The 27,558-nt window shown below is 33.2% G+C and overlaps 1 protein-coding gene across 2 annotated transcripts; it reads right to left on the reverse strand.

The window, feature by feature from the left end:
- Positions 1-875: 875 nt before the first annotated feature.
- Positions 876-27,055, reverse strand: LOC101900779 (secernin-2). Of its 2 annotated transcripts, none has more exons than XM_005178657.4 (4): positions 26,890-27,055; positions 21,785-22,425; positions 21,181-21,621; positions 876-2,374 (listed from the first exon to the last, which is right to left on the reverse strand). In XM_005178657.4, exons 2-4 carry the CDS (start codon positions 21,938-21,940, stop codon positions 1,892-1,894), a joined length of 1,080 nt encoding a protein of 359 aa, XP_005178714.1. In that variant the 5' UTR covers positions 21,941-22,425; positions 26,890-27,055; the 3' UTR covers positions 876-1,891. The 2 variants fall into 2 exon arrangements, with proteins under 2 accessions (XP_005178714.1, XP_005178715.1); XM_005178658.4 differs by lacking the exon at positions 26,890-27,055 and adding an exon at positions 22,626-22,782.
- Positions 27,056-27,558: the final 503 nt, after the last annotated feature.

The following is a 27,558-nucleotide window of genomic DNA, read 5'->3' on the forward strand; positions in this document are numbered from 1 at the left end:
CCCTCTGACCAGTTTCTTTACAATTTAGTACAATTATCGTATGGTTTGTCATCAAATCACTTACAAGCTATGGGGGTTTTGTTTATAATATTTATGGTTGTGTTGTTGTTGTTGTCAACATTTTTTATATTTTTATGGGGGGGTTCTGTTATGGATTATTTCATTTCATTTCATCTTCATGTTATTGGTTTCTTTCTTTTTTTTGTAGTTTTATAGGTTATGTTTGTCAAGTATTATTTTGTTTATCGTGCAATTGCGGTCATATGCTTGTACCACATTACTAAAATCTAATAATAATAATAATATATAATAATAATAATAATATGTATGTATATATATGAAATTTTTCTTATCAGTTTTGTTGTGTTTCTTGTTATTATTTTTTGTTTTTTAAGATATACTAATCAAATCGTTTTCAATAATATTATAATAATATTTTTTTTTTTATAATTATTAAATAATTTTGTTAGTGTAAATAGGAACATGTGGATTGACATTGAATTGTCTTTTGAATTCCACTTCATTTCATATGTTTTGTTTTTATTATTATTTTAATTTTATTTTTAATTTTGTTGCAATATTATTAAATAAACATTTCATGTATGTTTTTGTATTTGTTTGTTATGCATCATCATGGGGGAGTTTTTTTATTTAAAAGTTTTATATCATCTCAAAACTTTTTAATATATATATATATATTTTTTTTTTTTTGATTTTTTTTGTGGTTATTTTAAAATTTTTTTTGTTATATTTTCTTTTTTTGTTAGGTTATGTCTTGTCACTTCATCTAATTTTCTAAGATTAATCATTCATATCATCTAAGTTGAGAAAGTTTTGAATGTTTTTCAACTTTTCATGTTCATTGTGTTTTCATATTTATTATTATTATTAATAAAGTTAAGAAACAAAGTCCCGCCCAGGGTCATGTTGGGCGAAACTTTGTGGTTTTCGTGTTTGATATTTTTTTTTTGTTGTTGTGTGGAAATATCAAGGTTTTGAATGTGGATTTATTCATTGAAAAGTATGTGTTAATATTCGGTCAAAGTCTGGTTAAAATTATCTCTGGAACGGTAAGTCCGGTTAAGGCAATCCAGGGCCAAATCGAGGCCTGGATTGTGTCAAATCTGGTGGAAAATTGTAAATAATATAATTATCTCTCAAGGAAGCTTGGGGACATTTTAAACTGATCAGGAATAAAATAACCCAAAGCTTCCTAAGTCAAAATAATAGCAAAAAAAAATATTTAAACAGGATTTCGTATTTTTTTGAGGGTGGCTGTTTGAAGCCAGCATCATCACAAAATCCTGGGTCCTGGCCGGGTGGTTTTTCTTTTGTTTTTTCGTCTTTTAAATATTAATTTTTTTAATATTTTTTTTTTTTTTTGCTTACATAACTAAGTTTTTTGTTTGTTTTGTTGTTTTTTTTTTTTTTTTTTGTATTATATATCATAATTCCAAAAATTATGAAGCGAGGTTTTGAGTTATGCGAGTTTGTTTTCAAGGTTTTACCAAATTTTGTTGCATTACTTTTGTGTTATTTTTTTTCTTTAATAATTTGATTTATAATTTTTGTTTTTTTGATGATTTTAAAATCAAGCTTATGATTTTGAGACTTTACTTAATAGATATTATCGTGAAAATCATTAGCCATTTAAACATTTGCCAAGGGTCAGTGTATCCTAAAAAATCATGCCTTCCGCGGTAAACAATTCCAAACCATGTGAACCAAAAATCATTGAGCCTTTAGACATTTTTAGCCAGTTTGTCAACCCAGTTTCGAAAACCAATAACTGTAACCATTAAATCGTTATGCATTAAACCATTTATCCATTTGCCAAGGGGTCGTGTCAACGTCGTCAGCATGCGGCCGAGGCCGAGGTTCAGGTATTATTTTAACGATAAAATTTCACCTCAGCCTCAACGCAATCTTTCATCAGCTCATCCAGTTCCTCGGTAACAGTTGGATGTTCCTTCAAATAGGCCGTTACCTCTTCAACACAAGCCGCTTCCAATGCCTTCAAATGTTCCAATGCCGATACCTTTCGTTGTCCATGTAACTTGTGCAGCAGTGTCACACTCCCACCATCCGGTGGAGCCTTGGTCAGCGGCGATATCTTCGGTTTGGGTGCAAAAACGAATGGTTTAAATACCGACTCACTTGTATTCGGAGTAGCCGTAAACCAATGCGATGAAATGCCATTCTTGGAGAGTACAAAGACCGATGCCGAACGTGATGATTCTTCCTTGGCTGCCGAACGTAAAGTCTCAAACATATCCGTTACCGTAAATGTCCCGTCGTCGGGTGGTTTATCACCACACCATTTCGTCGAGGCCGTGGGGGTGCTATCAAAGGCCGCAGCGAAATCAATTTCACCCTGGAAAAGAGGAGGTAAGAAATTGGATTAATAATGGGATTTTATTTCACAACTTTTTTTAGGATCAAAGATGGATTTTTTTTTTGATTTTTTCAAAATATTCTGAAAACCACTTCAGAGAAGAACTGGAAGGAGTCGTATTTCGACAAATTTGCTGAAACAGCAAATTCTTTAAAGATCAAATTCAGGGAGGCAGCCAGGTCGTTTTTAGAGGAATTAAAGGTCTAAATTAAGTTTTTATAGACGAACTGAAAGGAGTCTTCCTAGACTAGATCTGGATGGAGTATTTCTAGTCAAACTGGAAGGAGACTTTATATATGAACTGAGGAAGTATAAACAAGATGGGAGAGGCTAGGTGAAAAGTTTGTTGGCGATTGAATGGAAGAGAGTCTTTCTTGAATGGAAGAGTTGACGGGAGTCTTTTTGGACGAGTTGGATGGAGTCTTCTAGAAGACCTGGAGGGAGTATTTCTAAACGATCTGGATGGAGTCTATTCTGGCGGTCTAAGGAGGTTTTTCTAGACAAACTGAAGGAAGTCTTTCTAGACGAGTTGTAGAGAGTCTTTCTAGCTGAGCTGAAGGGAGTCTTCCTTGGGGGTGTGAAAGAAGTCTTTCTAGACGAACTAAAGCCGACCTAGACGAGCTGGAGGAAGTCTTTCTAGACGAGCTGGAAGTAGTCTTTTTTAGACGAATTGTAGAAAATCTTTTTAGGCTGTCTGAAGAAAGTCTTTCCAGACGAACTGAATGGAGTCTTTTTAGGCGATCTGAAGGATGTCATTCTAACCGAACTGAAGCCGTCCTTCTAGACGAGTTGGAGGGAGTCTTTCTAACAGGGCAAGTCATTCTAGAAGAGCTAAGGGCAGCCCTTCTAGACGAGTTTGAAGGAGACTTTCTAAGCGAGTTAAATGGTGTCTCTATAGGTGAGCTGGAGGCTGTACCCCACTAGACGAGTTGTTGAAGGTACCTCTAGACGAGATGTAAAAAGTCCAAAAAGAACAATTTGGAGACAGTCACTCTAGACGAATTAGACGAGCTCAAATGGAATCTCATTAGACGAACTGAAGAAGCAGGGCTCTATAGACGAACTGAAGAAGGGCGGCTCTATAAACGAACTGAAGTAGGAATTTTCTATAAACGAACTGAAGAAGGGCGTCCCTATGGACGAGTTGAAGAGGGGAGGCTCCATAGATGAGCCGAAGAAGGGAGTCTCTACAGACGAACTGAAGATGGGAGACTTCATTGACGAGGTAAAAAAGAGAGACTCTATAGACGAACTGAAGAAGGGAGACTATAGACGAGCTGAAGAAGGGCGGTTCTATAGACGAGCTGAAAATGAGTCTCTATTAACGAGTTGGTCTCCATAGAGGAACTGATGGAGCCTCTACAGACGAGCAGAAGAAGGGAGTCTCTATAGATGAGCTCAAAAAGGGCGGCTCTATAGACGAGCTGAAAAAAAGGGGGGGGGGGGGTCTATAGACGAGCTGAAGAAGGGCGGCTCTATAGACGAGCTGAAGTAGGGCGGCTCTAAAGACAAGCTAAAGGAGGCGGCTCTATAGACAAGCTGAAGAAGGTGGTTCTATAGACGAGCTGAAAAGGTGAGTCTCTATAGATGAGCTGAAAAGGCAAGCTAAAGAAGGAAGTCTATATAGACGAGCTGAAGAGGGGAGTCTCTATAGAGGAGCTAAAGAAGGGAGTCTCTATAGACGAGCTGAAGAAGGTGGCTCTATAGACGAGCTGAAGAAGGGAGTCTCTATAGACGAGCTGAAGAAGGGAGTCTCTATAGACGAGCTGAAGAAGGGAGTCTCTATAGACGAGCTGAAGAAGGGAGTCTCTATAGACGAGCTGAAGAAGGGAGTCTCTATAGACGAGCTGAAGAAGGGAGTCTCTATAGACGAGCTGAAGAAGGGAGTCTCTATAGACGAGCTGAAGAAGGGAGTCTCTATAGACGAGCTGAAGAAGGGAGTCTCTATAGACGAGCTGAAGAAGGGAGTCTCTATAGACGAGCTAAAGAAGGCGGCTCTATAGAGAAGCTGAAGTAGGGGGTCCATATGTTCCAAAATTATTCTAAAATAAAAAAATAAAAATTTTGAATTTCTGGGAAGTGAATTTCAAAAATGGTATTTCGAACACATTTTTAAATCTAAGCTGATTGATATCTTTGATTCCAGCTAAAGAAAGTCGACCCTATAGAAGAGCTGGAGAGACTCCAAATGAGTTAGAGCAAGTCATTTCCAACGAGTTGGGGTCTTTCCAGACCGTCTGAAAGGTGGCTTTTGTAGACGAGCAGAAGGGAGACTTTCTATACAAAGGGGGGGGGGCGTCCTTACAGACGAAATGGAGAGAATCTTCATAAACGAGTTGATGCCAGACTCACTGATTAGAGACTGATATAAAACTTGAGAGACAAACTGATAGGCGAAACGAGTATTTGTAGAGAACTTGAAAGTATTTAGACCATCCGAAGGTAGCCTATCTAGATAGGAGACTTTCCAGACATGTAAAAAGTTATCCTTGTAGGCCAGTTGAAAGGGGTCGAATTTAGATGGGAAAACATGATTCAAATACGGTACTAAAATTGAAAAAAAAATAATAATATTAAATTTCTGGGAAGTGGTTTTCAAAATTGAAATACATCTTTGATTCTAAAAAATCAAACTTTTTCGTAATTGAAAAACAATCTCTATATAGAAAAAAATATATATGTACACAAAAAGAATATCAGATCACAAATTCAGATCTTTAAAATGGCATTTAACAATGTCCACACAACATAGTAGCAAAATATTTTTTTTCATTCAGGAGCCCTTGGCTTAGAAATCTGTCACTTAGTTTCAATTTACAAAAAAGGGGAGGAAGCATTTTACAAAATTTCTTTCTATCACTTTTTTTCTACATAGAAAATGTCCTCCGCATACGAAAACAGGTAAAGCTCGAATTCAGTCGGTGAAAATTTTTCTAAATAGATTTTTGAGTTTCTGAGAGGGAATGAAGACGAAAAAGTGTCTTCATCTTCTTCCTTAGCCATATGCTCGAAAATTGCTCTTTGAAAAATTTCACCATCTGAATATCGGCAATTAACAAAAAAAAAAAAAACATAACGTACCCAAATTCAATTCTTTTTTTTTTTCATGGTGGAACTGCTCACAACCAAATACACAATTTTCCAGATTCCAAAAGCAAATTTTTCTTTTCGATTTAAATAACAATTGAATTGTTTGTTTTCTTTTCCTTCCAATAATCATTGTCCATTGTTCATTAGCCGAGTGTTGTCTACAGGATGTTATTATGTATATGAAGGCATTTTGTTGTTGTTATTTTTTTTTTCGTTTTTTAATATTGCATTGGCTCATCCGCCTAAATGTGGACATAGAAAAACACACACATATGAGTAGTGTTGATATTTTTTGGGAATGATATACTAAATCTAATGGAATGAATCTTAAAATAACCTATTGACTTTGTCTTAAACACTAAGATATGGAAGATACTTATATAAATTTAGGAAAATTTATGGCGACATGAATTGTTTTCAGGCCTGAAAAACTGACACGGAATGCACTGAACGTATACAGAATTCATTATATACCGGCTGACGGTGACAGAAGTCCTGAGAAGTCTATGGGTTTCTAACTAAAAAAGATGCAGCATTTATTTTTGGATGGCTGACGTTCAGAGAGACTACTACAGACTTATAGATTTGATGATCATACAATTAAATTATTTGACATTTATATCTATCTGAATTTGAACAGAAAATCAGTTGTATAACAGTTTAAGAAAAACTGTTATACTGTAGAAAATCCTTCACATGAAGGCCAAAAATTATGTTGCACACAAATTATATATCAACGAGTTTTTTATATAGAAAAGTTAAGGGCATGGGTTATTATATAGACGATCTGAATTGCATCATCAAGTAGAATATATGGAAGTCCTATATAAGCAAAATAATAACCAGAATGTCAAGATAAACTGATAATTTTTAAACAAGTTACTTGGATAGCTCACAAATTACATATTTCTTTGTCTCTTATACTAAAAAAAAACGAGTATAACAGTTTTACAAAACTGTTATACTCAAGAAAATTCACCCGATTTTGCAGTAAATTTCATAACTATTCATGTATTTCTAAAATTAAAGGGGAAATAAATAAAAACTGAAACCCCCAACAAACACACTACCAAGAAGGCCAGAAAGTTACATACGATTTAAGAGTTAGTGATTCTTTTAGAGACAAGCTGAAGCCAACCCAGTTGTTCACAGGCCAGAATTAATAGTCAGAACGGCTAAAGGCTCAAATAATGTTTATCCATGTTGTTTTTAAAACCACGCAAATGCCGTTTTCTTCATTTTTATATCGAAAAACCTTGTATAACAGTTCTGTTAAACTGTTATACTCAAGAAAATTCACCAAATTTTACAGCAAAAATCATAAGAAATTTAAGTATATCGCAAATTTAATTGGAAATAAAGTGTATGCCACTTAAAAAAAACTGTTATACTGCCAGAAACTAAAACTAAATAAAATGAATGGATATAAAAACAATTTGGATGTGGAAAAATATTGCTCGCATCCCTTAGGATAATGAAGAAATATGTTTTTGGGATGTGGGAAACATATTTACAAACTTATCAGGATAACGATAAAAATATAATCCGAGTTATTTGGGCATCGAAATAAATTATCCGCATTATTTGGATGGTGAAAATCTATCATGTTATTTGGATAATGAAAATTTATTGTCCCCATTATTCGAATAGGGTAAAAATGTCTGGATAATGAAAATGAATTACCCCCGTTAACCGAACAACGAAAAAACATTCTCCACGTTATTAAGATAACGAAAAAATATTATCCACTTTAACCGGATAACAAAATATATACTACACATTATTTGGATAATGAAAAAATATTATCTCCAAAATTCGAACAGGGTAAAAACATTATCAAAGTTATCCAGATAACAAAAAAAAATAATATCCACTTTATCTGGATGTGGGAAACACATTATCCGAGTTATCCGGATAACAGAAAAATATTATCCACGTTATTAGGATAACGAAAAAATTTTATCCACGTTATAACGATAACGAAAAAATTTTATCCACGTTATCTGGATGTGGGAAACACATTATCCGGATGACGAAAAACATTATTCACGTTATCCGGATAATGAAAAACATTATCCGCGTTATTCGTATAAGGAAATATATTATCCAAGTTATCTGGATGTGGAAAACACATTATCCGCTTTATCCGGATAACAGAAAAATATTATCCACGTTATTAGGATAACGAAAAAATATTATCCACGTTATCTGGATAACGATAAAATATTATCCACGTTATCTAGATGTGGGAAACAACTTATCCGGATAACAAAAAACATTATCCACGTTATCCGTATAATAAAATAATATATCCACGTGAAAAACACTTTATCGACGTTATCCGGATAACGAAAAAATATTATCCACGTTATCTGGATAACGATAAAATATTATCCACGTTATCCGTATAATGAAATATATTATCCACGTTATCTGGATGTGGAAAACACATTATCCGCTTTATCCGGATAACAGAAAAATATTATCCACGTTATTAGGATGACGACAAAATATTATTCACGTTATCTGGATAACGAAATATAGTATCCACGGTACCTGGATAACGAAAAAACTTTATCCACGTTATCCAAATAACGAAAAAATATTATACACATTATCCGGATAACGAAAAAAAAAACATTATCTATGTTATCCAGATATCGAAAAAATATTCTCCACCTTATTAGGATAACGAAAAAAAAAAATTATCCATGTTATCTGGATGTGGGAAACACATTATCCGGATAACAAAAAAAACATTGTTCACGTTATACGGATAACGAAAAAACCTTATCCATGTTATTCGTATATCGAAATATATTATCCACGTTATTTGGACAATGAAAATCTATTATCCCTGAAATACGAATGGGGTAAAAATATTATCCACGTTATTGGGATAACTAAAAAATATTATCCATCTTACCCAGTTAACGAAAAAATGTTATCCCCAAAATTCGGATAGGATAAAAATATTATCCACGTTATTAGGATAACGAAAAAATATTATCCACGTAATGCGGATAAGACAAACGAATTAGAAAACTTGCATTCACTTATTTTTTGGAAATGCTAAAAATGTGATTTATCTGTCGCTGCTCTTAATTTTCTAATTTTTGTAAATTTCGAACTAAGCTATGTATCTCTTGCTCGCGCCCATCACATCATATCATGCATGTGTGCGATTATTATTTTTATTATTGTTATTATTGTTGCTGTAGGAAATCTGGCTATTAAATACACAAATCTGCTAATGAATGAAATTCATTGAAACTATTTATCCAATTAGTGACCTGAATAGAGGAAACACAAGCGCTGAGTGTTGATGATGATGATGATAATGACTGGGCCAGCCAGCAGCCAATGAGACTGGGGTGTCATTGCAAAATAAAAAAAATGATAACAACAACAAAATTCCAATCATCACCATCTTTAATAGAACAGAAAAAAAACGAAAAAAACTCGAGATGATGCTTTGCGGTTAGTCCAAATGGAATGCATTTGGCAAATGCAAATTTTCGAGAAATCCATTGCAATGGAATTTTGACTTGCTCCAGAGACACTTGGTGTAAATCAAAGTGAAGTGTTTTTATATTTTTTCATTAGAATCTTAGAACTCAGACATGAATTCGAAAATCCTCATTTCCCAAGAAATTCCAATTTGAATATGTTTTTTTTTTTTTATTATTACTCTCCAGAAATGTCTCCACTCCTATTCGAGAAATCTTAGAAATTCGCAATTTAACTCAGCCGAACAGGGGGCGAACAATAATAACGAACAAACAAAGTTGTTGCAAGTTAACCCTTTTCCCTTTCCCTTGCTGCACACACACACACACACTCGCACACGCAAAAAAAAAGAAGACGAAATTAAAATATATTTCTCCAGCAATTATTAACAGCCATTCCTGCACATAACCTGGCTCAAAAAGTTCGCATACATTCACGTTGACGTTGTTAAGCAGCCACTGACTGCATCTCTTCTCAGCCAGCGCGAGTCAGCCAACCAACCAACCAGGCAGCCAGTCCCGCCAGTCAGTTAGTAATCAACAGCATAAAAGAAGACGAGGAAAAAAAAAACAACAACACACACAACATAAATCCTCAAATAACTTCTCAGCCAACGGAAAAAATACTATATGCTCCCCCCCACCAATACTAAGGCAAATGCACACATATACACACACACTCACACTCATTACAAAAAGCATCATTATATTGTGTTTTGTATGCACAGGTAGGTAGAATGAATGAATGGTTGTGATACGATGCGATGCGATGCAGCTAATGAGGTCCTCGAAAAGAACAGAGGCCAAAGGAAGCCAAGTCGTTAAGGATTTAAGCTGTCTGGATGGCTGGTCTGTGTCGATATTGTAATGAAACATAACCTTAAAAATATTGATTGGGGAAAATACTAGGCAGACCCGAGGAGAGCTAATTAACCAAATTAAAAAAGTGAGAAGTCATTAATAAAATTTGAGGTGGAGATTTTGGGGGATAAGTTTTTGGAGCAATGTAATCAAGATTAACAAAACAAATCCGCGTTGTTTTAATAGCGAAAAAATATTATCCGCGTTATTCGGATAATGAAAACATATTATACAAAATATTGTAAATGTATTATCCACGGCACATGGATAACGAAAAACATTTTTATTGTCAGGATGATGAAAAAGTTTTATCCACGTTATCCGGATAATGAAAAAATATTATCCGCATTATTTGGATAATGAAAATCTATTATCCCCATTATTCGGATAAGGTAAAAATATTGTTCATCTTATCTGGATGTGAGAAACATATTATCCACGTCAATTATTTAAGTCAAAAATATTAACCCAGCCATTAGGATAAAGAAATTTATTATCCACGTTATTATTATTACGAACAAATTATCCAAGCTATCTGGATATGTGAAACATATTACCCACGTTATCAGAATAACAAAAATAATATTATCCAAGTTATTTGGATAACGAAAATATATTATCCGTGTTATTTGGATAATAAAAGTCTATTATTCCCGTTATTCGGGTAAGGCAGAAATATTATCCACTTTGTCAAGATGACGATAAAATAATATCCAAGTTATCTAGATGCGGGCAGCATAATATCCACTTTATCAGGATATCGATAAAATATTATCCGAGTTATTTGGATAGGAAGAAAATATTAGCCACGCTATCCGAATAACGCAAAAATATTATCTATGTCATCTAGATTTGGGAAACATATTATCCATGCTATCCGAATAACGAAAAAAATATCTAAAATATTCATTTGGATAACCGAAAGAAATTGTCCACCTTATTGAAATGATTATTATTATCCATGTTATCCATGTTATCCAGATAACGAAAAAAATATTATCCAAGTTATTTATACAAGTCAAAAATATTATCCACGGTATTTGAATGACAAAATATATTATCCACGTTATTTGGATAAAGAAATATATTATACAAGAAATTTGGATAATGAAAATGTGGTATCGCCATTACTCGGATAAGGTAAAAATATTATCCACATTGTTAGGATGACGAAAAAATGTTATCCACGTTATTTGCATGTGGGAAACAAATTATCCACGTTATCCAGATAACGAAAAATATTATACGAGTTATTTGGATAACAAAATATATTTTTTAAGTTATTTGGATAATAAAAAAAAAATAATATCCACAATTTTGGATAATCGAAAAATATTATCCATGTTATTTGGTTAACAAAAAAATATTATCCACATTATATGGATAAAGAAAAAATATAATCCACGTTATCCGGATATCTAAAAAGTATTATCCAAGTTATTTAGAAAAAAATATATATTATCCACGTTATTTGGCTAACGAAAAAATATTAGCCACATTACGTGGATAAAGAAAAAAAATATTATCCACGTTATCCGGATAATGAAAAAGTATTATCCAAGTTATTTAGATAAAAAATATATTATGCACCTTATTTGGATAACGAAAAAGTATTATCCATTTTATTTAGATGACAAACAAAATATATCCACGTTATCTGGAAATATTAAACATATTATCCACGTTATTCGGATAACGAAAAAATATTATCCACTTAATTAGGTTAACAAAAAACACATTATATGGATGTGAAAAACATATTATCCACATTATCCAGATAACGAAAAAATATTATCCAAGTTATTTAGACGAGTCTACAATATTATCCACGTTATTCAGATAAGTCAAAAATATTATCCACGCTATTAGGATAACAAGAAAAAAATATATTGGATAACGCATTATATTATCCACGTTATTTGGATAATGAAAAATTCTATCCACTTTATTTAGGTAACTAAAAAATATTATCCACATTATTTGGATAACGAAATATGCTATCCACGTGATTTGGATAATGAAAAAAATTTATCCACTTTACTTACATAACTTAAAAATATTTACCACGCTATTATGATAACGAAAAAAGTTATACACGTTATTTGGATAACAAAATATATTATCCACGTTATTTGGATAATGAAAAAAAAAAATATCCACAACATTTAGATAGCTTAAAATTATTATCCACGATATTAGGATAACGAAAATATATTATCCCCGTTATCCGGATAACAAAAATATATATTTAGCTTAAGGCCTCAGCAGCTAGAGCTACTACAATTTATTATATTTGTAATCTAACTTATAAATATAATTGTTAATAAATAAATAAATAAATAAAAATATATATTATCCACGTTGTATGGATGCAGGAAACATATTATCCAAGTTATCAGGATAGCGAAAATATGTTATCCACGGTATCTGGATGTGGGAAACTCATTGTCCGGATAAAGAAAATTATTATCCACGTTACTTGAATAAGTCAAAAATATTATCCACGCAATTAGGATAATATATTATCCAAATTATCTGGATAACAAAAAAATATTATCCACGTTATTCGGAGAAAATAAAATATTATCCACGTTATTCGGATAACAAAAAAATATTATCCACGTTGTCTGGATGCAGGAAACACATTATTATCCACGTTATTTGGATAAAGAAATATATTATACAAGAAATTTGGATAATGAAAATGTGGTATCGCCATTACTCGGATAAGGTAAAAATATTATCCACATTGTTAGGATGACGAAAAAATGTTATCCACGTTATTTGCATGTGGGAAACAAATTATCCACGTTATCCAGATAACGAAAAATATTATACGAGTTATTTGGATAACAAAATATATTTTTTAAGTTATTTGGATAATAAAAAAAAATAATATCCACAATTTTGGATAATCGAAAAATATTATCCATGTTATTTGGTTAACAAAAAAATATTATCCACATTATATGGATAAAGAAAAAATATAATCCACGTTATCCGGATATCTAAAAAGTATTATCCAAGTTATTTAGAAAAAAATATATATTATCCACGTTATTTGGCTAACGAAAAAATATTAGCCACATTACGTGGATAAAGAAAAAAAATATTATCCACGTTATCCGGATAATGAAAAAGTATTATCCAAGTTATTTAGATAAAAAATATATTATGCACCTTATTTGGATAACGAAAAAGTATTATCCATTTTATTTAGATGACAAACAAAATATATCCACGTTATCTGGAAATATTAAACATATTATCCACGTTATTCGGATAACGAAAAAATATTATCCACTTAATTAGGTTAACAAAAAACACATTATATGGATGTGAAAAACATATTATCCACATTATCCAGATAACGAAAAAATATTATCCAAGTTATTTAGACGAGTCTACAATATTATCCACGTTATTCAGATAAGTCAAAAATATTATCCACGCTATTAGGATAACAAGAAAAAAATATATTGGATAACGCATTATATTATCCACGTTATTTGGATAATGAAAAATTCTATCCACTTTATTTAGGTAACTAAAAAATATTATCCACATTATTTGGATAACGAAATATGCTATCCACGTGATTTGGATAATGAAAAAAATTTATCCACTTTACTTACATAACTTAAAAATATTTACCACGCTATTATGATAACGAAAAAAGTTATACACGTTATTTGGATAACAAAATATATTATCCACGTTATTTGGATAATGAAAAAAAAAAATATCCACAACATTTAGATAGCTTAAAATTATTATCCACGATATTAGGATAACGAAAATATATTATCCCCGTTATCCGGATAACAAAAATATATATTTAGCTTAAGGCCTCAGCAGCTAGAGCTACTACAATTTATTATATTTGTAATCTAACTTATAAATATAATTGTTAATAAATAAATAAATAAATAAAAATATATATTATCCACGTTGTATGGATGCAGGAAACATATTATCCAAGTTATCAGGATAGCGAAAATATGTTATCCACGGTATCTGGATGTGGGAAACTCATTGTCCGGATAAAGAAAATTATTATCCACGTTACTTGAATAAGTCAAAAATATTATCCACGCAATTAGGATAATATATTATCCAAATTATCTGGATAACAAAAAAATATTATCCACGTTATTCGGAGAAAATAAAATATTATCCACGTTATTCGGATAACAAAAAAATATTATCCACGTTGTCTGGATGCAGGAAACACATTATCCAAGTTGTCAGGATAACGAAAGTACGTTATTCACGGTATTTGAATATCGGAAACTCATAATCCGGATAACGAAAATTATTATCCACATTATTTGGATGAAAAGAACAAGTAAAAAAACAGTAAGTTCGGCCGGACCGAAATTTGAATATCCTACACCATTTAGAACGAATTTAAAAAATGTCAAAAAAAACTTGTCAAAATTTTGTTAAAATCTTAAAAATACCGAATATAGCCGTTATATTGGGGTCTACACGAAGATGTGGACCTGCAAAGGTCATAAGCCATTACAATATTCAAATACGAAACTTAAAAAAAATCCGGTGAATAATGCAGCTAAAATCATCAAAATACATCTATATAGACAATTCACTTTCAGGAGGTAAGGTACTCGCAATGAACTCCTTTTGTGAATTTTAAGACAATTCCATTGAAAAATGTAGCTAAAATCTTAAAATTACCGAATATTGGGAGGAATACGGGGGTTATACGATATCGTGGAGCTATATAGACAATAATCTTCCAGGAGGTTAAGTACTCAGAAAGAGTTCCTTTTGTGGATTTTTAGAAAATTTCATTGAAAAATTTGGCTACAATCATTAATAAACCGAATATCGGGGAGTACCGTTGCATGAGGGCTATACGGTATTGCATACCTATATTCTCTTCCAGGGGCTTATGTACTCAAAAGGAACTCCTTGTATTAATTTTTGGACAATTCCATTGAAAAATGTCCCTTAAATCGTAAAAATACCGAATATCGGGGAGGTACCGCTGTATGGTGGCTATACGATATCGTAGACCTATATAGACAATTTTCTATCAGGTGGTAAAATAGTCACGACACAGTACTTGTGTAGAGTTTCAGACAATTCCATTGAAAAATGTGGGAAAAATCATCAAAATACCGAATATCTGGAGATAGAGTTATACGGGGGCTATAAGATATCGTGGACGTATAGAAAGAACTCATTGTGTGGATTTTCAGACAATTTTATTGGAAAATTTGGCTAAAATCATCAAAATACTGAATATCGGGCGGTACCGTTCTATGGTTATTTAGGTCTTATCCTCATTACTCGGATAACGAACAATAGTTTGCCGAGGAAGAAATGTCATCAAATTACTTGGATAACCACCAAATATTTGCTCTGTTTCAGAACTTTCAAGAATCTCATAGTTTTCATTTCGATACCATAAAGGGAAAATCAGTTTTTGTACTAAAAACTTTACTTTCTGGAAGGTTCTGGAACAATAGTGTCACTTACTTTATTTGGAAAATGTTAAAATTATTTCTACCTTTGCAGGATAATGAAACTTATTCGAAAACAAAACTAGTCTTTCATCAAGTTTTCTGTAGATGAAGATTCATCTTCCGACAAGTTTCCTGTAGAAGAATACTGGTATTTCACCATATTTCTCATAGAAGAAAATTTCCCTCCAGCAAAGTTTTCCAGATTTCTGCTGAAAAAATTGTCTTCAATTAAAAATATTTATTTTTAATGGAAATAATAATATTTGTCTTAGTTTTTCCTGAAAATTCCATTATTTTCTGTTTTAATTTTTCCCCAAAAATTCAGTGAAAAAGTCAAATCTCATTTGAATCCTTAAATGAAAAGAAAAACTAATAAATTCCCTTTTTTTCGCCAAATCAAATATACGCCGCCTTGAGTATACTAACTACCAAGATGGTGAGAGTGTGTGTATGTGTGTGTGTGTTTGCATTACTTTTTTTTCATTTTGCCATTTTTGCTCCATCTTGTGACAACAAAATCTAATTATATATTCCTTTTTGGTAAAAATCTCCCCTCCTTTTCCAGCCCTCCCTCCCCCATAACATATGTATGTATGGCCGCCGTAAGTGGTGCTAAAGAAAAAAAAAAGTTCATGTACATCAAGTATTTTCTTTCATTGTGTCTCTGTGTTGTGTTCTTCGTTATTTTTTTACTAATCTCCAGCGGTTGAAGTAGCAGCAGTAACGTCAAATGAAAAATCTTTCTTTCAACCACCACCTTTTTTTATAATTCTTCCACCTCACTCCCCCTCACTACACACATATTCCTGTAATTTCTCATTCCTTTACTCTTCCTTCATCGTCATCATCATCGTCACCATCGTCATGTAGTATTGCCAAAGAAACAAACAAACAAAAAAAGTCCTTAACATCAACTAACGACTTATAACGACGATGCTGCTGCTGCTGCTGCGGCCTGCTTCCTACAACAAAGTTTATGTATGCAAAGAAACAACAGCAATAGCAGCAACAACAACTACTACAACAACGAAAAAGGCGGCAAAAAATCAAATCCCAACAAGAAGAGGGAAAATTATTTTTCTATGTACAGGCAACTTTTTCTTATACAAGAAAATTATTTGAGAAACTTTTTTATTCATAACGAATGAACGAACGACAAACGAAACGAATGTGGAGGAGGCAGGAGGCAGCAAGAAAAAAAGGAAGTCCTTTTTGCATCTCATTACTTTTGTTTGTGTGTGGCTGCTGCTGCTGGCGGAGGAAGAGGCGGCGGCGGCGGCGGCAAGGTGGCAAGCGTAAATGAGTGCTGTGTGTTGTGGGTGTTGAGTGGTTCTCACTCTCCCCGACACACAGCAGAGGCACATAAACAAAGAAGAAGGAAAAAATAACAACATATTCATCTCTTTATTAAAATAGACTCACAGCAGCCATCCAAGGGGGACTGAGAGAGCGAGGCAATCAAAACCCCCCACAACACAGAGAGAGAGAGCAAAATTTAACTGCTATGTTTGTTTTGTTTTCCTGTGGCTGGTACTCTCTCTCCCTTTCGGTCTCTTCTCTCTGACACTGTAAGGCTCCCCAATTCAAATGGATGCTGTATGAAATGCAACCCTGTTCGGCTGCTGTTAAGGCCATGTTATGTGCTAATTACAGAGTTGTATTTGTAACGGATATGTGCAGTGCTGTGCCACAATGACGTTACAGGTACGTAAAGTACGCATGTTTGCCAGTGTAATGTAACGTACACATTGGGGAAATGTAATTACCATTTTTTTGTTGTTGTTAATTTCAACACTCATTCGCAGAGAAGAGACAAACAACGGACGACGACAGCAGCAGCTGCAGCAGCACACAAAACAAAAACCCCCACAGCAAGCAGCAACAGCAATGGCAGCGCCAATGAGTTGTTATTAATCACCAACAACAACAAAGTAATTTCTCTCATTTATAAATGAGAACTCAAACAAATAAATGGAAGGCAACAAAATTACTCATTTGGATTGTGGAGCTTGCATGCGAGAGTGTGTGTGGGGTGGTCGGGGGCTCACAAGGGGGATACACATGACGACGACGACAACGACGATGATGTTGGTGATGAGTAGAGAAGGAAGAAGAATACTAACAACAACAACAACAATGCAAACAAGTATGTACTCACAATTATAATTGGAGGTTAATTAAAAATGTCTCATTGGATAATAAATCGCAACGAGCTGATTTCTTTTTCTCCGTAAAGGAATTTTTGTTTACACTTTCCATAAACGCTTGCCACCAGAGCTTTGGGGCATTGCAAGCAATAGCAGGCTGGATGGCAAGGAAAGGCAGGAAGGAAGGAAAATGAAGACAATTAGCATTTTAAATTTTACAAATGGAAAATTTTGGAAATGAATTTGTAACTATTTTGTTGTTAGTCTGTTTTTCTGATAAGAAAACTTGTTTGTGTGCTTATTGAATTTTGGGTTTCCTTTGTACCAGGATAAAAGGAAAATAAACACAATTAGGATTTTAAACATTTTCTAATGGAAATTTTTGTAAAGGAATTTGTAAATATTTTGATTTTAATATATTTTTTTCTAATAAGAAAAAAATGCTGATTTCCTGTTTCCTTTCTACCAGGATGAAAGGCAAATTCAGAAGAAGAATTCCCTATTGGAGTGTTTGGAAATAGACTCTTGCTTCTCCTCTTTTCTAATCAGAAAAAAATGTATTTCCTTTCTACCACAATTAATTGATGACTTAGAAAAAGTGCCAGATTTCTAATGCTTAGGAACTTTATGTTACGTTTTATTTCAAATCAAATTGAATTTTTGTTTTTTGAACAGTTAATTTTTTTCAAAATATTTTAATTTTTTCTTAATTCTTTTGGAAGGAGCGGAATGCATAGGAAATCAATAATAACACTATGATCCATTTTGTGAAATTAATTCTGCTCTGTAGAAGTATCCTCTTCAGAGTCCTTTTTTCGATAAATTGAATAAAAAATAATAACAATAATAAAAAAAAATAAAGAAGAATGTTACGATCGAACGTTTTTATGTTAATATAATGAACATTTTCAAAATCTCCGGCCATGTAATCAATGGAAAGTAGACAAAAGTTTATTCTAATAAGGGGGAAATTGAAAAACATTTATTTCTTTAAAAGGGAAAAAATCGAGAAAGTTCTTAAATTTTCCTCAAATTATAGACAAATCAAGATGTGAATATTAATCTTTTGCCCTCAAAAACAATTACCAAGTATTTCAGTTTAAAAGAAGGGTAAAAAAAGAAGTTTTAAGCCTCAATCTTTTGGGGTATACACCATCGATCCTAAAAATATTTATATGTATCGCAAACTAAGATTTTCGAAAAGAAGTAGTGGAAGTCTGTTTATTCATACTTCACTCTTAATAATATCATTTTTGTTTGATAAATTCTTCATATTTTATGCCTTTCTTTACTTGAGAATCATAAACAAACCATTCCTATTATGCAAATTGCTAATTTGTGGCCAAAAATTTAGATAAATGTGGAAAGTAAAAATAGTTCACACTCCGACCACTTCCCCAAAACTTATTTTTTCTAAGAAATAATTGCCTGCCTAAACATCATTGCAAATTTTTGAGGATTTCACACGATTTTATTAATGATTTAGATGAAGTTTTAAAATTTAAACCAAAACTCAAATCGGTTTAATGGTGCTTCTTTTAATTTGCCCTAATCTAATTAATAATATTTCTGATAGAACCCCAACTGTCATTTCCTTGCACTTGATACAATTTTTAGCAAACAAAATTTTTTTAAATGTCCAATCGTGTGTACCCCACATAAAAATGCCCCGTAACGAATTTTCAATGTCCCGTTTCCTAAAAAGTCGGTTTAAATTCCATTTAAACTAATTATCGTAAATTGTTTATTCAATGTGTACCACTCTTTAAATATTCCATGGTGTGTACCACACTTAATAATATTTCTGAGAAACCACCTTTAACTTTTCCAAATACAAAACCTAGTGCATCCTTAGAAATGATACAAATTTTTAACAAAATTTTAAATCTGTAAAATGTTCAATCGTGTGTACCCCACATAAAAATACCCCGTAACGATTTTTCAATGTCCCGTTTCCTAAAAAAATCGCTTTTACTTAAATTTATACTAAATATCGCAAATTATGAACAACACTGGTTATTTGATATAATAATATGTACCGCTCTTTAAATGTTCCATGGTGTGTACCACACTTAATAATATTTCTAAAAAAACCCCAAACTGACATTTCCTGATAAAAACCTAGTTTTCTTGCATTTGATACAAATTTGAATAAAAAAAAATTAAAATGTTCAATAGTGTGTACCCCACATAGAAATACCCCAAAAGGATTTTCCAATTTCCCGTTTCCTAAAAATTCGATTTCTATTCCATTTATAGTAAATATCGTATATTAAACAAGAGAAGTAAGTTGATTCAATAATGTGCACCGCACTTTAAATTCCTTAAAAAAATGCCCTAACATTCTCTTTGTCCCACCTTCTTAACTAGAACCCAACAATTAGAGTTTTCCACAGTTCCTTAGCAAAATTGAACAGGAATCAGAAATGTAAACAACGTTCAATGGTACGTAGCCCACTCAAGAATGTCCCATAATCTTTTCCCACCAAATATATGTTGTGTACCGCACATAATATATCCGCTTTTTATTTTTTCGTCTCCCAAAAACTCAATATCTTTCAAATCGAACTAGATTTTAAAAATTTAAATTTGAATGAAATAAAATCTTATTTTCATTTTAAAATAATCCGACCAAAAAGCCCGATAAAAACCAGAAATAAATAATTAAATTGGTCGAAAATCAAAAAAAAAAAAATTGGTTGATGGTGTATACCACACACAAGAATGTCAGAGACATTTTTTTTAATTTGCCTCTTAAAAGAATTTTTCTTACAAAGAAATCTACAAATTTAAATTTATTGGTTTAATTGTATGTACCGCACTTTAAAATGTCTCATCACCAACTTCCATCCTCTCATATTCATTCCCTCCCACATTATCCACAATGTATCCCCAATTTTCTGAAAGTGTTAGAATGGGTTCCATGATTGGTACCACAAAAAATTGTCTTATAAACTTTTTTGTTTCCCTCGCTCATTTCCCTTCCTCACCACTTGGTTTCCTAGACAACTTCGAGAAAAAACCGTTAATGTAAACAAAAGTGTCAAAATGTTTCATAGTGTATACCACACTTAACAATGCCAACTAAATTGGCGCCTTTTTCCCCTTAAATCACCGATTTGTTTTAAAAGTGAAGATTTAATTTGATTTTATTCAACAGACCGAGAGCTCAGCTCTAGGCGACACACCAAAATTGGATTTTTCAAATTTGAATCCAAAAATAATTGAAAAATATTCAAACCAAAAAATATGTCAAAATATTTCATGGAACCGAGAAAACAAGGCATTACAGTTTGCTAAACTGAGGGGATGAGGATCACCAATTATTATTTTTCAAAATATTTTGGGAAGCTCTTTTTCAAATTAATGCCCAGAGGGGAGGTGGCACTTATTTTCTTTTAGCTTACGCGAATGGAGGAGGTATACACTTGCTTTAATTTTAAGTAATGTGAGGGGGGAAGGGAAAAAACGATTTTTTCTCGAACTTTTGCGTGCAAGTTAACACTAAAATTTAAAACTATGACACAGAGAGAGGTAACCTCGTCAAATTATTGCGGGTATAATTTTCTTAATATTCTCGCTTTCACATTTGTTCACACTACGCACCGGAGATTTTGAAAATGTTTTCCGCAGAAGTTGAAACTTTTTTCTTTCATACAATAATCCACTTGTTTTCACATATTTACCTCACCATCCCAGCGGGCCCGTTTCCTCAACGTTTCACCCAGATCCTCATTGGATTTCTCATAGTCCTTGGTTACAGCCATACCGTCATTGGGCAAATGATGAACACCCTTCAAGATTTGCTGGCCAGCCCAATTCTTGCCGGCACAACTGATGATCCATACCTTGGTAGGATCACCAACAATCAAGCTAAACTTGGCATCATCATCCCCATAGCGCGTTATCAATTCCAAAATGCAATCGAAAGCATCATCGGCCGTTTCCGAGGAGGCCAAAGCCAGGCGGATCACATCGTAGACGGTTACCTCGCCCTTGATTTCATTGGCCCAGGTTATGGCAATGCTGACGCTACGTTCATTGGAGCCGCAATCACCACCCCAGACACCGGGACTGGGTTTTTGCAAGACCACACGGAGGGGGGTGCAATCGGGCAAGTAATGGGCCTGTGGAAAATAAAAACAACAAAAACAACAACACAAACAAACATAAGTAAACAGTGAGGTAATTTTGTAAATTTTCGTTTTGTAAACATCAAATAATAATAACAACAACAACAACATCATCGCATCACATCATAACTTCAACACACAATATTGTTTTGCTTACCTTGCCCTCCAAGGATTCCGATGGCTCATAGTAGGCCACCTCTTGGGCCACACCCACCAGGCTGGGATTTTCCGAGTTACGGCCAATGATGACAGTATCCGAGGCAGTGTTTGGTGGCATAGCCACAAAACAATTACCTTGAGTGCTATCACTCATTTTCCCCTCTGACTTCCGTTTACTTCCGTTTACTTCCGTTACAAAGTAAAACCTCTTCTTCTTCTTTTTGTATTTTATCCGAACACTCCAAATTAGACGAAACTGTTATAGAATCTTCCAGACAAAGAAATTTGTCTTTGCAATTAATTAGCTGCCAACAAATAATTGGTTAATAATTCTCGCCCAAAATAATTGATTTTCTGTTTTCCTCTTTGTGAAGACGACAACGAAACGACGATTAAACAATGATCGGCGAACGGCGGCCAGCAGTCGGCCAACAGCGGTAAGTTACTACTGTGCCAAACACACACGTATTGATGCCAGCCAACGTCAATGTACCGTACGCAACAAAGAGCCCGAATTAGAGACAGAGAAATCTCCACCACACTCACCGCAAGTGAGACAGACAGAGAGAGAGAGCGACACACACACACACAGCGGGAGAGAGAGAGACTCGCCAAACTCCGGTTTAATGAGACCAACAACTAAAATAAGAAATTAAAATAAAAAGAAATATTTTTTTTTGCTTTAATTCACACCATCATCGTCAAACACAGGAAAAACAATAACAACAAATATTTTGTTTTATTTTTCAATTAACTAATTGATTTTATTTTATTGTTATTTTGGATTATTTCGCATTTATATTTTTTAACCCTTTTCTTTTTGTTAATTTTTTAATTACCTTCGCGAACGGAGGATATTTTAATTGTGTATAAGACTTTTTGTTTCTATATTCCAATCAGAACTGAAAAATGAGGGTGGCAGGCCAAGCAATGAACCGTCGTCAGTCATTCAGTGATGATGCGCCAGCAACGACGTCACAGCGCTGCCGCTGCCTGGATGGCTGGGCTGACTGGCTGTTTGTAATTGCAAATAGAGGGAAGCTTGTGTGCTGCGCGGTAATTAGGGTTTTTTTTTCATCCACATTCGTTGTGTGTTTTTAGGCAAAAGAGAAGATTAGCATGCTCTCTCGAGTTGAGATTTCATCATCGCAAATACAACGACGAAGAACAACGGTTATGCAAAGTTTCTATTTAGCGGTTTCTATAAATAATGGAGAAGAGCTTTTCTCCATTTCATTAGTTTTTCATTTAACCCCTTTCCTTTCCTTTTAATTAATTAATTATTTAATTTATAGATCGTACATTGTTTTTATTTTTATTGATTAGTTGCAAAAATCTTCTTTTAATTATTTGTTGAATTTTAATTGTTTTCCTTGTTTTAAGACGTTACATGCGTAGTAGGACCACCATACAATTGCATTGGAGTCTGGCAACTCTGGTAATTAACACCTTTTGCCTTCGAGTGAAGATATGTTGTGTTCTCGCTCTTACGCTCTTTCATTTGCACTAATCACTCATAAACAATGTTGTCAATGTGGTGATGCCAATGGTGGGGTTTTTATTTTGTGACAAATGAGGGTTTTTAGCGTTTTTTTATATATTTATCCACTCCTGTGGAGGAAAATGTTAGATATTTATATGCTGTTGTATAATTTAGAATAAATACCTATGGTATAATTAAGAAGGAAACCTCGTGCAATTATATTTCTACAATTTCTTCAAAATTACACGTTTGACATCATTTAAAAGTGTATTTATAAGAAATATAGGAAAATTTGATTTTTTAAGAAATATAGGAAAGTTAACAAGTAAAAGAGCAATAAGTTGGGCCAAGCTTTGAATACCCCCTACCATTTAGAAGAAATTTGGAAATTTTCAAAAATATAACATCCGTTAAAAATTCTGTTGAAATCTAAAAAATACCGAATATAGCCGTTATATTGGGGTCTATACGAAGAAGTGGACCTGTATAGGCAACTTTTGACATAAGCCATTACAATATTTAAATACGAAAATTGAAAAAAAAATCCGGTGAATAAAATCATGAAAACACCGAATATTGGGAGGTACTGATATATGGGGCCTATACTAAGACCTCAACCAGCATAGACAATTTTTAGTCATACACTGCAGTTCCTATTACGAACTCTAAATACGAATTTTGAAACAAATCAGGTAAATAATGTCGCTAAAATCATCAAAATACCGAATATTGGGAGGTACCGTTATATGGAGGCTATACGAAGAAGTGCGCCTGCATACGCAGTTTTTTGTCATAGGCTGTAGTACCCATAACGAATTCTAAATACGAAATTTGAAACAACTCCGGTGAATAATGTTCCAAAAATCGCCAAAATATCGAATATCGGGGGGTATGTGAGCTATATGATATCGTGGACCCATATAGACATTTCTCTTCCAGGAGTAAAGTGCTTAGAAAGAACTTCGTGTATGGATTTTTTGACAGTTCCATTGAAAAATGTTGCTAAAATCGTCAAAATACCGAATATCGGGGGGTACTATTATATGGGGGCTATGATATATCGTAGACCTATATAGACAATTTTCTTTCAGGTGGTAAAGTACTCTGAAATAACTCCTTGTGTAGAATTTCAGATAATTCCATTGAAAAATATGGCTAAAATCATAAAAATACCGAATATCGGGGGGTACCGTTGAATGGGAGCTATACGATGTCGTGGACCTATATAAACAATTCTCTTCCAGGGGATAAAGTACTGAGAAAGAACTCATTGTGTGGATTTTCAGACAATTCTATTGGAAAATGTGGCTAAAATGCTAAATATCGATGGGTACAGTTATATGGCAACGGTGGACCAATATGGACCAAAGTTTTGACACCGGTTGTGGAATCCATTATTAACTACAAGTACCGAATTTTACACAAAGCCGTTAGAAAATGTGACCTAAATCATCAAAATACCGAATATCTGGGGTTGCCGTTATATGGGCGCTATACGAAAACGTGGATCTATATATATACAATGTTCCGCCACCGGAGCTAGAACCCATTGCAAACTATAAATACCAATTTCTAGACAAATCCATTGAAAAATGTGGCTAAAACCATTAAAATACCCAATATCGGGAGGTATCGTTACATGGGGGCTATAGCAAAACGTGGACCGATTTCCTATACCAAGCATTCTAGACGCAATACAAACTAGTGTGTGAATTTTCAAAGCTCTACGATTTATGATGGGAGTTGTATTGTGATTTCAACAGACAGACGGACTTCGTGTCTCTCATTTTTTCATATTTTCCAGAAATATGATCGAAATTGTTTCAAAGTGCATAAAATCTTCTATTTTTATAGATATGGTACAATTACAATGGTAATCTCATGAAATCAAAGGATTACACATTTTTTATTTGATGTCCCTTCATCGCCAAATTTATATTTTGATGTTCCACCTTAGATATGGACGTAGAACTGGCAAAAAAAATAAATTTTTTTCCGACCAAATATTTTGTCACTGTCACTCCTTTTATAAACTCTGTCTCCTCCTCTCCTTTTTAAATGATTAAGTCCACGAATATATAAATAAAATTCGTATTCCTAAAATATGAAACGGATAATTGTTTTTACGCGCCAAGGAATATTTGTATGGACGTAGAACCGGCAAAAAATTGCCATTTACTTCCGACCAAATATTTTATCACTTTCACTCCTTTTATACCCTCTGTCAAGGAAGAATATAATCTAAAACAGTAACTAACATTTTATTCCCATAACCGGTTACGCCAGCTGGGACAGGAATATTAAATCTATTTTTTTAAATATTTAAGACCAAGAAAATATATATGTAAAATCCGTCTTCCTAACATATGCAATAGATAATTGTTTTTACATGCCAAGGAAGGCCGAAAATAAAATATTATTTATTACTTTTGTAAAATATGCCACTTGTCATATGTATATCATATGTTATCATGAGATTACTTGTTTAGTTTTGCCATGGGTTGTGTCAAAAGAAGCTTATTAGTCAGGAAATTTACCCATTATTCTCTTTTTACAAATTTTCTGACATTTATTGTTTTAAAATAATCTTTGAATTTTAAAGGTAATGCATTTTTTTCCAATAACGCAAAAAAACGCCAATTTACCACACATTTTAGCAACATTGACAACACTCCAACGCTCTCTCTCTCTCTATCTCATTCCCCACGAAAACAAAACGAAATCAATCGGAAGAGACGACTTGAGTAATGAAATGTATGAGGCTGTTTGTTGTTGTTGTCTTTGGCGTTCATTTGCTGCCGTTTCTTTTGTTCATAAAAACAAATGAGCGCGACTTACGGGTAAATGAGTAATAAAATTGTCCCCCATCCCATTGCAAGTACGCATGAACTGTCATGATAACAACAACAACAACAACACGAAAACAACGGCGGCAAGCAACAGCAATGACAGCAGCGCGCATCCATCCAACGAATGAAACGAAAGAAAGGCAACTCTTCTTGTAATGTAATGTACGCATGAGATAGATAGAGATATAGAGATACAATTTCTATATGCAAATATTAATTAATTAACAAAAAAAAAAAAGAAAGAAGGAAAAAGCTGACTTTCACACCACCACAGCTAACTCAAGCAGCGTCAACACCCTTAAAACAGAGAGAGAGACATTTTTTTAAGGGGTGTACCACCTATGTATAATTATTTTATTAAGACATTTTTTTATTGTTTTTTAAATTATTTATGGGTAGGTGTCTTGTTTTTAACAATCTTTATTTATTTATTATTTAATTATGCACTTTTTTGGAATAGTTTTATTAAAAATAATATGATTTCAAAATTATTTATTTTTTTAAAAAATTTTGATTATTAAATAATTTTTAATAAATTTTTAATTAATTTATTTGTTGTTAATAATTTTTCTAATTGTTTTTTTATTTAATAAAACATTAATTTATTATTTAAAAATTTTAAAAAGTCAAATAATTTTTTTCTATTTGTTTCCATTTCTTAAAATTTTTATTTGTTTATTTCTCATTGTTTATTGTTATTTTTTTAATAATAATATAGTAGATATATTAATTAATTAATTAATTCATTAACACACAAATCCATTTACTTACTTATTTTAAGAAAATATTGTTCATTAGCCAATAAAAAAAGTCACACCAATTCAAATCAAAACAACCGACCGTCGTTTAGCTGATAGACCACCACCGAACGAACACACAAAAGCGACAGAGCGACGACACAGTTAAAAAGATGTTGTTTTAATTGCGGCGAAAAATCTGTTACTGAGGACACAAAATTTACCATCTGAAAGGAAAAAAGGATTGTTGCAAGGTTGGTTGGCCCCTTAGTTCTTAGTTCTCCATAAAAATTCTGAAATGAGAACTCATTTCATTCTCGCGTTTATTTGACTTGTTTTTTTTTCTACTACCTTTGTTGTTGTTGCTAGTGTTGTTGCGGGGTGTACGGCTGATGAGAAACCCCCCTCTTAATGAATATGATTTTTTTTGTTGTTGTTGTGTTTTCCTCTTCTTCACATATGCAAATTCTCATAAGGATATAAACAGGGCTATGGAATGGCATGGCTGGGCTTTGGAGGTAATGAGACAACAACATCATCATCATCATCCATCCATCCATCTTCTCCGCACAAGGAAACAAAAACAAACGAAATGAAATGAAACTCCTTCGCAAATAACCGCCACCAACCAACGATTCAATGTTGGCTCTCTTTGCACCTCACTCACTCTCAGACACACCAATACACACTCTCGCATGCATGT

The sequence above is a fragment of the Musca domestica genome, unplaced genomic scaffold (genome assembly GCF_030504385.1).
Source record: "Musca domestica strain aabys unplaced genomic scaffold, Musca_domestica.polishedcontigs.V.1.1 24, whole genome shotgun sequence".
Classification (NCBI taxonomy): Eukaryota; Metazoa; Arthropoda; class Insecta; order Diptera; family Muscidae; genus Musca; species Musca domestica.